Source organism: Sceloporus occidentalis, unplaced genomic scaffold (assembly GCF_023333645.1).
Source record: "Sceloporus occidentalis isolate IW3139 unplaced genomic scaffold, rSceOcc1.0.p SCAF_267, whole genome shotgun sequence".
Taxonomy (NCBI): Eukaryota; Metazoa; Chordata; class Lepidosauria; order Squamata; family Phrynosomatidae; genus Sceloporus; species Sceloporus occidentalis.
The window spans coordinates 226518-243078 of NW_028317247.1; the positions used below are offsets into that span (position 1 = coordinate 226518).

Genomic DNA, 16561 nt, shown 5'->3' on the forward strand with positions numbered 1-16561 from the left:
AGAGTGTGTATGTGTACGTGTGTGTGTTTTATAGTGTGTATGTGTACATGTGTGTGTTTTATAGTGTGTATGTGTACGTGTGTGTGTTTTATAGTGTGTATATGTAAGGGTGTGTATGTGTACGTGTGTGTGTTTTATAGTGTGTATATGTAAGGGTGTGTATTAGAGTGTGTATGTGTTCGTGTGTGTGTTTTATAGTGTGTATGTGTACGTGTGTGTGTGTGTATTAGAGTGTGCATGTGTAAGTGCGCGTTAAGGTATAAATGTGTAGCTCTCCACGGTCTGACGTTTCGCTCCACTGATTGACTGCTAGAAGCAATGAAAGCACTCTCATTACAATTCACGTAGGACAGCCCTAGGGGTATAGAAAGGGTCTGGTGCATATGGAACATGTGGATGCCACCCCCAAAAAACATTCTGAACTCCTAGAAAAGAGGGGCATCAGGAAAGGGTATCTGAAGCCAAAAGAGAGACGCTTGGGAGGTGTGCTTGTGACAGAAGCTACCCAGCAAATCTATAAATGGCACATGCTGCTAAACTTTTAAAGAAAACACTTCAATCCAGAAACAAACGCTGGACTACTGACAGCTCATTGGGTATAAAGCGGTCACGTGCGTAATATGAACCTTCCGGAGTGCTGCTTCCGGCTGTTTGTTATAATATGCTGTTGCTAAGCAACCACATAGCTCAGTAAACTGAAAACTACATTCCCCGTTAGGCTGTGCGAGTGCGGTTTGCTCTTGGCACTTGAAGTCCAGCCCCTTACCTTGTGGCGCAATAGACGTTACGTGAACGTATTCCAGAACGTTGCTGTGGTAGCGACGGGCGCCATGTTCAGGGAGATGGGAAGCGTTTAGGCGGTTGGAGCGGTTCTTTGTTGTTGTCGGGTCCCCATTTCCCACTCATGCTTCGTGGCTGCGGCCTGTGACTGGCGGACCGGGGGCACAATGCCTCTGTAAGTATAGACGACGGTGAACTGGGCGCCTTGAGGTACTCGCGGGGCCTTGGCTTCGGCTGCTCGGCATCCTGCCGGCTCTGGCCGTCCTTTGTGTAGCTGGGGCATTAGGACAGGCAGCCGGGGCTGACAAAGCAGGCTACAGGGGAGATCATTTATATTGAAAGTTCCGGAAGCGAACCCAGACGGGCTCCCGTGTCACCAGGCCTGAGGGTGACGTCATTTCCAAACGGTACTCGAGCTGCGGGTCATGTTTACTGTTGCCATATCGGCCATTTAAAAGGGGCCATGTACACGTTATCTTTGGAACGTCAAGTTTATTGAATTTTCCGATCTTAATACAAAATATGCAGCAAATAAAAGTGAACAAATTTGTGTGCAAGATCATTTAGCGTTACAGTTAAGTTAGATTAACGGGAAGTTGCTCATCAAATCACAGAAATTGCTGGCAGATCAGACCCGTTCGGCCCCCGTCTGTCTGTCTGTCAGTCATTCCTGCTATAAAGACTCTTTATCGGTCGTCGCTCTTGTATCGGGTAGCCGTATACCTATATATTTAAATTCTATTACCCTCTAATGTAAATCGGTTAGGGATTCAGTTACGCCGCAAACGATAACGGGAAAGGAGGAGAAGCTGATTAAAATAGCAGCCACCCATGAGCGGTGAATGTGCTGGAGGATGCTCGGTGTGGGGGGGTTTTATGCTCTGTTGTGAGGCTGTCCTGACTCACGCAGCATTAATGTCTTTTTATCGGGAGGTTTGGCATCCTCAGTCACGCTGCAGCAGCTATGATCGAGTCCGAGGGACCCCTGAGGGTCCTTACCTTGGATCCACTTTCTAGACAAGTCCAGCATTCATGAATACGGTACCTGCTTTACTCGTCCGCGTGAGTCATTGAGGAGATCATTTCAGGTGCCCCGGTACACCTTCACCTTGCAGTGACTGCCCGCCTGCGTTACGAGCCACCGGGTAGCCTAACTCCAGTGTGTCTGCGGCTGCATTGTTCTTGATGGAACTGGCAGCTATCCGTGGTTCTTAAAAGGATAAAGGGCCATGGGCACACAGGAGTGGTGGGAGTGATAAAGGGCCATTGGAGCACGGGAGTGGTGGGAGTGATAAAGGGCCATTGGAGCACGGGAGTGGTGGGAGTGATAAAGGGCCATTGGAGCACGGGAGTGGTGGGAGTGATAAAGGGCCATTGGAGCACGGGAGTGGTGGGAGTGATAAAGGGCCATTGGAGCACGGGAGTGGTGGGAGTGATAAAGGGCCATGGGCACACAGGAGTGATGGGATTGATAAAGGGCCTCTGTACGCCTATGAAGAGATGCCATTAAAAATCAGCTGTTTGCAGCTACAATAGTGATTTACAACATTAACCCCGTCTGCGCTGGATTTCTGATCCATTTCATATAGCTTTAATAGACCGGCTTTGCTTTTCTTTTAAAACCAAGGACATTTCTAAGTGACCCCAAACTTTTGAACAGCAGTGTAGTTCAAAACTAGATGGATTTTGTTAAGTCCAAAGTTTAGCATTTACGTTTTCGTTACACGGTAACCGTTTTGGTCACTGAATATCGAGGTAAAAGATGAACGTACGCATCTCGCTAGATATCTATCGCTATTCACAGGAAAACAATTGCAAAACTACAAGTCCATTGACTCCTAAGTATGATGTATGGGCGGTACAGAAATAATGTTCTTATGTAGCCCAACAGGTTCTGCGGCGCTGTACAAAGGGGATTGTGGCATTTAAACAAAGGCAGATGTCGCGCATGTTACGCACATTAGAGTGTATACATCCTTTATGAACTTTAGGAACCCTATCGTAATCCATATAGCTTGTGTACTGATCTAGTTGCAAAGGATGCATATTAAACTACTTTGTCGGGGCTTTCGTATACCTTCTTAAACATGGGGCAGCTTCTCGCACCTTCTCCGTGGATGCACACAGGGATCCTGTCGGACCCTCTGGGATACTCATGTGAACCGGTTTTGGGGCGCAGTGACAGCAGCTGATGGTATCGTCTCTTTAACTGATTACGTGGTTATCTTGGGTCTTAAAGTATATTTGTGCGAAACGTGCCGCGTGAGGAGCGTCGCACCGTGTGCTGCCGTCTGCCAGAAGACAGGCAGCAGCCACCAGGAAAGTGAACAGAACTCCCCAAAAATATCTGGTAGCCATAACGCATATTTTAAATAGTCAACCAAATGATGCTATGGGCGCCTCTGTGTCCGGCTGCAAAAAAGTGCAGCAAATACAATAACTGTATAGGCTGTCTGTTGCCCCCCAAGACAGGAATGATTACGCTGTTACTTTATTCTGTTTTTTTTTTTTTCTTTTTTCTTTAGTCCACATGGGAACCTCGGATCACAGCAGCCACAGAAAAATTTTGGCATTACCTCGCCGATTAGTTTAGCATCACCTAAGGAAGCCGACTGCACCCTCAATCAGAAACTCATTGAGACGTTAAAGCCTTTTGGCGTTTTCGAGGAAGAAGAGGAGCTGCAGCGTAGGTTGGTTTACTCTTCAGTACTTGTTACGTTTTTACTTTGATATATCATTTATATCCTGGCCATTATCTACTTAGTGCTTTCTGGAGAAGGTTATAGCGCTGGGTCTCTATATGTTTGCCTCTGTGTATTTTAACTGACTGTCTTACACTTTTGCAGAATTTCCATTCTTGGAAAATTGAACAACCTGGTAAAGGAATGGATACGAGAGATCAGCGAGATCAAAGTAAGGGCTATTACTATCTCACTGTGTTCGGTCTACGGTATGAGTCTGCGGTAAAGATACCTTAAGGTTCCAAGGACCTTTAAGTGTTGTCACAAAGCAGTCAGTGTGGTTTGAGTAGGAAGTGACATGCAGCGGTCGCATGACTTCCTGTAGTCGTTGGCTCCATGCCCATCTGTAAACTAATGTTCATGCCGACATATAGAGCACAGCTGCTCCGTGCTACCTTGCTCGTCTTGGCACTGCGTTGCTTTCGGACAACCCAGACAATAATTGAAGGCTTATCTCTTCATAATGTTGATGTGCATAGGTTGAGATAGCAACGTATTTGCTACTGGCTTTAGTGAATAAACCCCGTAGTCTCTAAATGCAGAGTTGTAATCAAGCTTTTAATCACGTACTTTGGTACTTTTGGTACCAATAGTCTTACAAGTGTATGACATTTCAACTTATTATCTGCTTTCTCCTATAGAATCTACCACAATCTGTGATTGAGAATGTTGGTGGAAAGATTTTTACTTTTGGATCTTACCGACTGGGAGTTCACACGAAAGGTAAATGTGGGATTATGCCGTAGCATTGCGTTTAGATTTGATCAACATGAAATGCTTTACTGACTGTATTTAGCGTTTTGTACCTCAATTCAGCTCTATGATACATGGATTAGCAGCAGAATTTATATTTATAGTGAAAGCAATCGGCGTATAAAATAGTTATTTCATTTAATACATCATTTGAAATCCCATACATTGTGGTAGAAAAAAATAAGCAGTCGTATGAAGATAAACTGCATTTTCTGTGTTAAGATTCATATTGTTTGCATATTAAGCCACGTGTACTTTTGGGTGATATGTGGGGGGTATCGGGCAGACTGGGTGGGCCAAATGGCTTCTAACCATTGATTTGTGTGTAGGTGCTGACATTGATGCCCTGTGCGTTGCTCCAAGACATGTTGATAGAAGTGACTTTTTTTCTTCCTTCTATGAAAAACTGAAACAACAGGATGAAGTCAAAGACTTGCGGGTATGTTTAAGATGTGAGCAAATACAAAGCACTGCGTGTCTAAACGCTATTGATTTCCTCTGCAGACAGACGGCGTATCATTACGTCACGGCTGGAGACCGGGCATAGATCTGTCTGAGCAGTGGTTAAAATGTTTCGTGTGAAGCAGTCTATTGCAGGGCTTGGCCAATTGATCATTTCCTAATTTATTTTTTTTGTATGGTTACTTTTTACAAAAAAAAAAAAAAAGAGTACATTGAAATAGAGGTGAGAGTAAGTACACAGAACCTGGTAACTAAACAAGAGAAATGTAACACCCTTAGTCGTAAAAAAACATGGGTAAATACCTGAAATGATTCCATCCTGAGCAAAGGACTAAGGACCTAGATTCCTTCCCAAGCAGAATAAAGTAATGACTCCCATGAATGGGTCTGCAATTCAAGTAGAAGCTGGGCGATCGGGACAAACGTTAGAAAAGAATAGCGGCGTGCTCCGTAGTCTCCGGGCTCTAAAAGTGTGCCGGGTAGGCGGAGGAAAGATGGTAGAGGGCGAGATTTTACGTAATTGAGCCTGGTTAGGGCCACTTGGCATAGGGTTCTGCAGAAGAGATTCTTTGTCTCGCGCTATCGCAGGGAGGGTATTTCCACATCCTTTATGTACGGTTTAGCATGATGTATACATCTGTGAATACTGCTGCCAGCTCGAGACATGTAATCGACATCCATACTGCTTGCGACTTGCTCTTGGAGGAAATAATTTACCGGTGTGGATCTATTTTTCTTCCGTGAACCGTTTGGGTCTTCAGGTGGAACCAGAGAGGGTTTTCTGAACCATAAAGTGTTTGCTACTCCGAGAGATATGCAATAAAATACACATTGTGTTTGTTTCCAACTTACTGTTCTGCTTTCAGTGATATTGTTTATTTTGTGTTCCTTCCTACTAGGCCGTGGAGGAAGCGTTTGTCCCCGTGATCAAATTGTGCTTTGATGGAATCGAGGTAAGGCAGTTTTTTTTATTATAGAAATGGTGGATGGAATGGAGCCAGAGTAATAAATGCATCCTAAATCCATTCGCCTTTTCATATTTGTAACATAGGAGATGCAACTGCAGTTAAATATCTTTGGGATAACCTATATTTCCAGTTTAAGTGTGCTTTTTGACTGCACTAAGTGATGTTAACATGTTACTTCAGTCCTCTCTGTCTTTTAATTAAATGAGATATCAAGGAAAGGAGTTGGTTTATGAAATGGATTGGGTTTTCTTGTTTTTGACATAAGCTGTAAATTTTGTGTTTCAGATTGATATTTTATTTGCGAGACTTGCGCTTCAAACTATTCCTGAGGACTTGGACCTCCGTGATGATAGTCTACTGAAAAACTTGGACATAAGATGCATACGAAGTCTTAATGGTAAGAGTTAGCGGCTTGAGCCTTGACGTGGAAATTCTTCCGAGAGTTTTGCGTACGATAAAAAAAAAAATCCCTGAAGTTTTGGGACGGCTTAAAGATATGCTTGGCATGTAAGTCCCATTGATCCCATCATAAATGTTAGTATGAATCGCAATATCGGCATGTTTTATACCCCCAAAGTGGTGTATGTTGTCCTTGAAAAAAGCATGCAATCTATTATTGATATACATGGGGTATAATATAATTCAGTCCATCAGACAGCCTACAGAGCAAAGTTCATTTATAAAATGCTTCATTATACACCACTTTTTTCTGTTTCTAATAATCCCTTTCTTCTAATGGGTCAAGTAAAAGTCGCTTCCACTGTATTTTTGGGTGTTCTTGCCGGTTATCTGTGCCTTTCCAATTATTTGACCCGTTTATTTTTTTGCCAGGTTGCCGTGTCACCGATGAAATTCTCCATCTAGTGCCGAACATCGACAACTTCAGGTTAACTCTGAGAGCAATCAAAATGTGGGCCAAGCGTAAGTTTTTAGAGCTAAACCTTTTGCTGAAGTAGTTGAAGTTTTATTAGTTTCAATGCACTAATAACTTTTTCCTGTTTCTGTGTTTAGGCCACAACATATATTCTAACATACTAGGCTTCCTTGGAGGAGTTTCGTGGGCTATGCTAGTGGCCAGAACCTGCCAGCTGTATCCTAATGCTATAGCAGCGACCCTCGTGCATAAGTTTTTCTTAGTGTTTTCTAAATGGTAAGTTGTTGTCTATGAAAAGTTAAAGGATTTATGTCGTTATTTAGTTAGGGCACTGGGCTTATGTGTTCATCTGATTCTGATTATTGCCAGTGATGTATAGTCAGTCAGAGTAACACTGATTTGGGTGATTGTAATACAAGTTGACAGATGTATTTAAATCACTCTGATTAGTTTTACAAAACATAACAATCCAATTTCAACAAAACATGCAAAAATGAAAGCGGAAATAGTCTTTTGGGAACCAGGCCTTTTCATTTGTTGCTCCAATTCCTAAGCAACAAACATGCTTTGTGTACCCAATTTAGTCATATTGAGGTTTCCTTATTTTTATGGGGGATCCCTACTTGAATGTATTTTCTGTTTCGAGTTAATGTGTCCAGCCCTAGAAAGATGTTTTTTTTGGTTTGTTTTTTATGGTAACGTGGCTGCTGCGTTTTTGTATTCAGTTTTTTGGAACAGGAAAGTCAAAAACCTTAAATGATGTCACCAAGGGCAAAAACTTTTCTTATATTTGCATACTTGTCTCTTTCCAGGGAATGGCCTAATCCTGTCCTGTTAAAGCAACCCGAGGAATGCAATCTTAACTTGCCAGTATGGGACCCACGGGTAAGTTCACGTGATTTGGTTTGGTTTGGCTAGAATAAAGTGTCAAACACTTGTATTTGTGGCCATGGGACAAATAATCTTTTCTTATTTACAGAAAATGTAAGTGAGTTGGTCTATTTATGCAGAGTTATTCATTGCAACGTATCGCTTACACCGCTCAATGCTTCTGGGAATAGGGTGTTATCGCTATGCTGCAATTGACTTTGTGCTCTACGGTTTAATTCTGTTTTGGTTTTTTTTTGTGTTTACATTTTAACCATAGCTGTGTCTTTTGAAACCAAAAAAACCCTTTTAGATCTGGAGAAAAAACGACTTTGTACCAAGCACAAACTAACTAAATATTGTTTACCTTTAAAACAGATAAATCCCGCTGATCGGTACCACTATATGCCTATTATTACGCCAGCCTACCCTCAGCAGAATTCTACCTACAACGTGTCTGCTTCTACACGAATGGTTATAATCGAGGAGTTTAGGAAAGGTAAAGACCCTGCTTGTCTCTTGGAAAACTTTATCGCCAGGCTTTTAAAACTGCTTACTTTTTATGTCATAGCTTTATTTTATTTTTTTAGCTGACTTCTAGCTTCTTTCATTTTAATAGGTCTCGCTATAACAGATGAAATCATGATCGGTAGGGCAGATTGGTCCAAACTTTTTGACGCACCAAACTTCTTTCAGAAGTACAAGTATGTATGTTACAAACCGTACGATGTGGTTGGGGGTCGGATAATGTATTATGCGGTATCGGTTGCAGTAACATTTTCTATTGGCATTCAGAGCTTTCAAAATTCCATGCATTTGTTGGCAACAAAGTACTCAAGAACACCTATTTTTTTTTTTTTTTTTAATTATAGATTTTTTTACCCAGATTTATTAAAAGGGTCCCCACACTTTTCCAAAGTCTAAATTCTAGGAATTGAGTATTTTATATTCTTTTTTTTTTTTTTTTTTTAGAGCTAATTGAACGACAATTATAGGTTAAACAGTAAATCATGTACTTGTGCTGCCAGTAATTTGAGCATCTTTTTTAGTACATAAAAAAAAAAAAAAACCATGGCTACTTTACTTACAAGCAAGTGGTGCTCGATATAAGCAATAAATGCTACTAACCTTTTAACACGTAGTTTCAATTGAGTTTAGTTCTTTTTGGAACTTATTATATTTGTTGCGATGCCCCCGTGCTCCACACTTTTATTTTTACTTAGAATAACTGCCGCATTTATATGGGTCTTCACATGATAATCGCGATACCCACTTTGCTAGAGATGATTGTTTTCTATTTTTTTTTATATTTTTTTTTTTATTTGATTTATTTATTTATTTTTTCCCCTCAGCCAGTACCTTCCCTTTTGGAAAATATCTTTTTATTTGCATTTTCTGATTTGAGTTTCTTTGTGTATATTTTTCCCTTTGATTGTATGCAAATAGTCAATAAATATATAAACAAAAAAAAAAAAAAAAAAAAGAAAATGAAAAGAAAAAAAGTTATTAAACCGTGTGGATGTGTCTGTGTTTTTGATTCTGTGACCCAGCGCTGATTTACAGAATTCGCTGCAACAAACCTCTTGTTGAGGAAATGATTGATTAAATTATAGATATTGGATTTCTGGCGGGATGTTCTTGCTAAAAACCCCTAGAAACGTTTCTTTCTGAAACACCCGTGTGGTTAATAGGAATGTAAACCTTAATATGGTAAGTGGGTTTTTTTATGTGAAAAAAAAATACTAAAAATCTGAATTGGATGACAGGCCTACTTTAAGGATTAATTCATTACATTGCATATCAGGCAGTGTGTTTGTAAATGTAGATGCCATTTAGGTTGCCATCTTACCCCTTCGACTTGTGCTTTATATGTTTGATACTTTTAATGGGCTGCGAGCCCTTCTGTGCTACCGCATATACATTGACATCGCCGCGTTTAGTTAATGCACTTGTTGTGTGCTGGAGGTTTCGAGTTCTCATGATAGTTGTGGGTCCGTCTTTCATCCCTCGCAATATGAATGCCCGTTCACCAATCTCTTTGGCTAACGTGACCATAAAAAGATGTTGAGCTTGCATGGTGGGTCGGGTACTGGGATGGTGTTTTTGTCATAAGCCTAGTACTCCGACCGTTCATCAGACAGTCCAGATTCTTTGAATGCATATAGAATATGTATTGGCTTTAAAATTCCAGAATCAGGAGGATTATCCATGATCAACATGCATCACTACATAGTCCATGAGAATTGTTTGCATAAATGTGTCGTCTAGTGTAGTTAATAGTCAGTGACCACCCTTTGAAAGTATAGGCACATTGCTTTAAACTCACGTGCACAGTGTGGGAGTACGCAGCAGAGTTAAAGTTTCACCTCCCGGGCTTCACTTGAATAGCTTGGATGACGTTGTTTAAGGGATACTGAGACAGGTGAGAGTTCCGGAAGGTCACCTTGCAGATTGAACGGCATGTTGCGCAGGAGCGGTTTAGCTCTTCTTGTCAGGGATGGTCCTTTATAACGTGTAGCGAAGCCACGGCTCTCCTGCCCGCTCGGGTTTCAGAATCAACTCTGGCCAGCAAAGCGCTTTGTTCAAAGCGAGCAAAAGAAGTCCGCTGCGGTGAGCCCTTAACCCATAACTGAGAAGGTAAGTTGAAATTGCGCTTCGACCTCCAGCCTTCTGGAAAGGTCTGACTTCTTTATAATAGATTTGGCTACGGAAGGTTGTCTGGCCCCTGATTTGTGTGTCATCGCCGGTGCAAATGAAACGAGATGGACTATGGAGTGTATGCACGTGGCTGACCCGCAAGAGCCTAAACTATTGAATTTTCGAGCCGACCGTGTTAGATGAAGGAAACCGTTTCTGAACGTGTTCAATAAAATAGCATATTGTCTTTATCTTCAAAGGCATTATATAGTCCTTCTCGCAAGTGCGCCAACAGAAAAGCAACATCTTGAATGGTAAGTATTAGAAAACTACGTTACATTCACACCCCATCACCGCTCCCAGGGCCCGCATATCAGTGTCTAATTTTAGGTGTTTAATGTATCATTTAGCTATATAATATTCACCTTACTAGACCTTCGGGGGGGGCTTGACGCGGAGTGCTTTAAATGCTTGTTTTATATACTGAGAAATGCTCCGATGCTACATCAGACGATTGTTAATGTCCTATAATGATCATTGTGTTTTGTGCTCCCATCTGTCGCGCTTTTCTCACCTTCCGCGGACCTTCGTACGTGTTTATTGATTATTTGGATCGTTGTACAGGATAGGTTTGGTGGAATCAAAGATCCGCATCCTCGTTGGAAGCCTGGAGAAGAACGAGTTCATCACTATGGCTCACGTGAACCCTCAATCATTCCCCGCACCTTCTGAGAACCAAATGACGTAAGACGGCAACACCCTCACCCCATTCAGACTTCTCCACTTTCTACATTTGGGGTGTATAACGTAAAGGAGATGGGGTTATAGGTCGGCTCCAGCAGCTGGTGTAGCTTTCTAGTAATATTCTTTAATCAGTCGCTCTCCGCTTATAACAAAAGCTGGATCTCGCACTGATATCTTCTGTTAGAGCATCGTAAATCCCTATGGCCGTCAGAAATCCTTGTTAATGAGCAGCTTACTCCTAGGGATTGTGATCATCAGCTATTAAAATAACCTTTGTCGCTGTTCATGTTTAACCAACATTTTAGACCGTATTTTACATACACCATTTGACAAAGGATGCTGTAAATAATGAAACGTCGGTGGCGCGGCTCCTACTGAGCTTGCAAAACTTTTTGCTAAATGATGGCGGGGGCAAATAGTCGCCGTTAACGAGGCGCGATTCCAAAAGTTGGAACTGCTAATATAATGAGCAGATAAGATTACGTTTCACTAATTAATTTCTCCCTCCTTTTCTGGTACCATATGCAAATTTGGTGTAGTAGGAGATACATTTGCATACGGTGCGTGTTTTCTGATGCCACGGCTTTGGTGCCGTAGATGCAAGTTTTTTTGAAGCCTTATTCGTTTATGGTAAAAATGCATGAAGCCTCTCGTGTGATTTCAGGTTTCCAGCTAGAAAACAGGGAGGTTTAGCTTTGGCTATAAAATTAACAAAAAATAGAATGACTTGAAGTTACCAATTCCCTTAGATCTTGGTGCTCTGATAAAAACGTTTCCGGATGTGGAGCGTTTGCCTTCCGATACATCTTGCCTTGGTGTGCCGTTAACGTAACGTATAAATCGCTATTGCGCTCATCTAGAATCGGGCTCGGGATTCCTGTATCACTTGGGCGGCTTCGCGGAAAAAAAGGCTTCTTGTTTTCATGTTACTTTCTGTCGCGCAACTCATTCCCAAACCTGTCGTGCAGGGAAGAATTTCGGACAATGTGGGTCATCGGATTAGTTTTCAAGAAGATGGAAAATTCCGAAAACCTCAGCGTTGATCTTACGTGTGATATTCAGTCTTTCACTGATACAGGTGAGGATGCTACTAATTATTAATAAATATATATATTTAAATATTATGTTGTACCTTTTTTAAATCTTCATATTACCAGATGTTCATGTTTTGTGTGTGTGTATATATATATTTTATTTATTATAATTATTATTAATATTATTATTATTATTATACATTTTATTTGGGTGACACAAACTTTAAATTGTGTTTAAATGACCCGGTTTTGTTCGCAGTCACCTTTTCAGGAAAATACACAGCTTGTGGTTAAGTCACTAAATATTTCTGTTCTACAATATCCAGTTTACAGACAGGCAATGAACAGCAAGATGTTCGAAAAGGACATGAAGATAGCAGCGATGCACGTCAAGAAGAAGCAACTCCACCAGCTTCTTCCTCATCATGTTCTTCCTAAAAAGAAAAAGGTAGGTCGTCTAGCATGCGGTTCTCGATCCCTGAAGACTCGTCTGACCAGTGCTTGGGACTCATCGCTTTGCATGTGCCGCATTTTCACCGTGGAGAGCACCGAATTCACCAGGCCTCCCTGAGTTCAGTCACTGAATCCGGGGGGCTCGCGTACAGGATCAGCAGAGGGTCCTCTAGTGCATTCTGCATTGCATGTGGTCAAGATAACGGCACAGGTCTGCCCTGCAATCACTAATAATTCTTGTTGGTCTTCTTACGAAGCGTCTTGTTCTCGTTTTCTGTTCCCCAGCATTCGGTGGAAAACGTGAAGCTGGTATCTATGAACGATAGCCTTGATTTATCAATGGACAGTGACAACAGCATGTCTGTGCCTTCTCCAACCAATGCAAGCAAGACCTGTCAATTGAATACTTCTGGCTTATCTCAAGGGTAAGGATGCTTTGATACTAACATAATCGCGTCTCCATCACGCCAGTAATGCGCTATGACCCTACATTTCCAAAGTGCCCCAAAGCACTTATTCATTTTGCTTGCGAAGCCATTTGCAAATTGCTTGCCTTAATTATTAAATTCCATAAAAGTATACAAAAGTATATTAATGTCTATCTCCCTCACTCCTTCTTTTGAAACAGCTCAGCAACTCCGGTGTCCGTTTCTCTGACCAACACAATGGCTGCCGATGTCACTGCGTCCCCCAGCAACGCCACGGAGAGCTCCGGGGGTAAGAATAACGTTTATGTAGTCGTATTTAATGTACTTATTTTTTTTTTTATAATGGTTTGCGTGTTAGTAGTTACAGCAGTGTTTAGCTTTTTAATGCTGTGTGTTGAATAATATTCAAGAAGTTGGGGTTCAGGGCCCTATTGAATTAGTTTAATAGAACCCCTTTTTTCTTCGCCCAGACCTGTCAGAATTATAAATAAAACGGTGAAACGCAACTATCTAAAGCATGGCAGCTGATTATAGTATTAAAAAAATCATTTGCAGATTACGTTGTCACTGAGATTGTTTTTATTTTTTTTCATAATTTTATAAGCAATCAATTACAAATTCAAAAATGTCAAAGGTTAGATCGTTATATTAATAAACAGTCCCAATATTCCGAATTAATTTCATTTAATTGGGTGATTCCATCTATATTGTAATTCATTCATCACATACACTCTTGATCACATAGAATACAGAGATGGGAGGAAAGTACTTGGAATCGCCTGCTTACAAAATGAATTTGCGCCTTTGTTGGCCTCCTCCTAGAACATTTTGCATACGGTATGAACGGCACCTGACTCTCGTGTATTGGGTTTAGGTGGTTTTAATGGAAGCATTCCGGAAACCCCAGGGCACCCTGTCATTTCCACCCCAAAGCCCGCGATGTCCAGGGTGGTCTCCAGCACTCGCCTGGTGAACCAAGTCCCGAAGCCTCCGACGCAAGCGGCTCCAAAACTGAGTCCTATAGCGAGTGTGAAGCGAACGGGATCTCCCACAAAAGAAGTCAGCCCCAAAAAAATCAAGACAGACGAGGTATTTGACACCGGGGGGTCTGCAGTTTAATTCGGAGGGTCTGCGTTCCTTTAGTTTTTCAGATCGTTGAAGATCAAGTGACACGCCTTGGGTTTTAATTGACGGGGGGGCTTTAGGCATGCGTGTCGGACCTCTGGGGAGGGGCTGTTTATGTCTCGGGAGCTCACTATAATATATATATATATATATATATATATATATATATATATATATATATTATGAGACGATGAAAAACATTCTGGAACCTGCTGCTCTGTATAAAGTATAACCATTTCACACCAGATGACCGCTGCTGTTTTATTATCGCAGGGTGAAAACGGATGCGCCACTGACATGGACGAAAATGAAAAAATGGAGGTAGACGTCGTAAAGGTGAGCTGGCTTTTTGAAGGAGGACGTTTCTCGCGTGCGTGCGACAAAGTTGATTGATATAAAGTGTTTGTGGTGCTGTTTGCAGGATGAAGAAAGCGAGGGAAAGTCTGCATCTCCCGTCCCGAGTGCGTCACCACCTTCTCAGGTAGGAGTCCGCCTTAACCTTTAACCTTGCTTTTACTTATTGATTATATATATATATATATATTTTTTTTTTCATTTACTTAAGCAGCATATCCACTTTAACTCTTAATTAGGTGTATTTTATTAATCTGGCCCATATTGGGCTGTGTGTCAGAGGGTCTGCATAGCATCTCCCCGTATACTCACCTGGCAGCCGACGTTTTTTTTTTTTTTACACGGGAAGATAAGCCAGGTATGTGGCAAGAGTGACGAGAAAACAGATGATTGATCTGTATAGTGCCCTCATATTTAACGCTGTACACTGGTTAAACGCCGCAAGCAAGGCTTTCACAAACAAAAGGTGAGGATGGACCCTGCTTAAACACAATTACAATCACAATTTCCAGTAGTTGGACCTCCTCCATTAGTTTTAATTTCCAAACGTGATTGTTTAAACTAGTTTTTTGGGGTTTTTTTAGGTTTTTAGGAGCTCAAACTTGCACAAAATGAGTAAAATATAACTAGCTGACTTTGGCGTGTCAGAGTAAAAGCTCCGCCACTAGATGGCGCCCCTGTATAGTCCAAAAAAAAAAAAAAAAAGTCAAAAGCTTTCTAAACTATTTTCTTGCTCTATTTTATTACGTTTGTTTCTGGAAATATAGCCATAGCTCGGTCCTCCAGACTGTTATATCTAGGTCGGTGGTTCTTCGTTTAATTTGAACCCACCACGGATATTGGCTCTAAGTATTGGCCAACGTAAATAGAATTACCAATAGGCTAATGCTCTGCCTCAACGCTTGGCTTGTATTCCAAAATCCAAAATGCTGTTTAACAGACCATTAACTGTGCTGATTACCAAGCTTTGGAGCGCCTTAAACTCCTACAGGATCCTTTAATGATAGAAACCCTCCATATGAACGCGTCGCGGTAATAGGGCCAGATCTACTTAACTCTACTCTTCACAGATTAGGTCCGCTACTTGTTTTTTCTTCTTTCGCAAGGTGTCTGATTTCTATTCTAAATGTCCTTACGAAGCCTTTCCTCGGTGAAGCTTTCCCTTTAAACGTTGCCAGTCACGTGCAGGTTATATCCTCTGTTCCTTTACACTTCCAAATGATCAGAGACCCTAAATCTTTACGGTTCCTCACAGCAGGTAGAACCTGTGCGCTGAATGCAATGTTTTCAGGTTTTATGTATTAAAATAACGATGATGAATATTGTGATTTTGCCTGTCGCTCACCCAAAATAAAGAATCCGTTTTCTGTTAACGTGTACCTTTACCCGTCAGTATGGGGACCCATGGGAGACATTTGCTAATTCTTTCAATCAGGTAGGATTTTTTTCGCTTTGATTTTCCTCCTGTTAAATTTGTGGAGCCGTTCAGCATCCGGTGACCTTTATCCCTAATTGCGTAGAAATTGCCTTACACTGTGTGGGATTTTATTTTGTTTCCCCTCTTATCATTTCTAACAGGTATTTATAACCATTTTACCCCCCACCCCCCTCTTTTTTTTTTTTTCCCCCCCATCTTCTTCTAGCAATCACCCAGCACTGACCTGTCAGATATTCCTGTTCTGCCCGCTAATCCTATTCCTGTTATCAAGAATTCAATTAAGCTGCGACTGAACCGGTGAACAAATATCCCCCCGCGTTTCCGCCTCAGGGTCCACAAACAATCGCCGCCAGTCGTGTTCTCCGCTGCACTGCCAGAGCCCCGAAGATCGATGAATTCAATGCGTTTTGGGTTCTTTCTGGGCTCCGACCATCTTTCTGGCAGGTCCGGGTCAGTATGAAGCACTACGCTAACCATACGAAAGGACCCATCGCTATACCGGAAACCGGATGAAACAACTGTATTTATATATCTGTACCGAGCATCCGGACCGAAAATGATTAATGTAAATTTTTTGCAAATTGTACAATATATCTTGCCTAAAAACCTTTCTTTCAGCTGTTGCACTTTTATGTTTCTTTTAATTGTAGTAACAGATTTTAGACTTTTTTTTTTTTATCATTATTATTTTAGTTCTTGGTTTCATTCAGCTGCTACAAGTGTTGGCATGTTGGATCGCAACACTGGAAGTATGTTGGGGGGGGTCTTGGGGTTTTTTTTTTTTTGTTTTTTTTATGTATGTGGGCAAATTGGGAGTCAGATCATGGAGATGGTGGATTTTCGCCCCAATCAAGAGTTCACCCGTCAAACCCCAAAATCCGTTTGGGTTTAGTTTTGTGCTCT

At 41.5% G+C, this 16561-nt stretch overlaps 1 protein-coding gene across 1 annotated transcript; it reads left to right on the plus strand.

Annotated features, from left to right (window-relative positions):
* Positions 1–2542: 2542 nt before the first annotated feature.
* On the plus strand, positions 2543–15959 carry LOC149275768 (poly(A) polymerase alpha-A-like). The gene is made up of 22 exons (XM_089504343.1): positions 2543–2622; positions 3306–3470; positions 3627–3693; positions 4163–4244; positions 4604–4713; positions 5636–5689; positions 5990–6101; positions 6536–6625; positions 6716–6854; positions 7391–7463; positions 7824–7944; positions 8065–8149; positions 10343–10396; positions 10707–10826; positions 11795–11904; positions 12187–12308; positions 12599–12737; positions 12935–13030; positions 13616–13830; positions 14140–14202; positions 14288–14347; positions 15864–15959. Exons 1-22 carry the CDS (start codon positions 2543–2545, stop codon positions 15957–15959), a joined length of 2253 nt encoding a protein of 750 aa, XP_089360469.1.
* The last annotated feature ends 602 nt before the right edge of the window (positions 15960–16561 follow it).

Coding starts and splice junctions, on each gene's coding strand:
- LOC149275768 (XM_089504343.1), top strand. CDS start 2,543: ATGAACGTACGCATCTCGCTAGATATCTATCGCTATTCACAGGAAAAC. Junction 4,714..5,635: donor ATGAAGTCAAAGACTTGCGG/GTATGTTTAAGA, acceptor CCTTCCTACTAG/GCCGTGGAGGAAGCGTTTGT. Junction 14,203..14,287: donor TGGAGGTAGACGTCGTAAAG/GTGAGCTGGCTT, acceptor TGCTGTTTGCAG/GATGAAGAAAGCGAGGGAAA.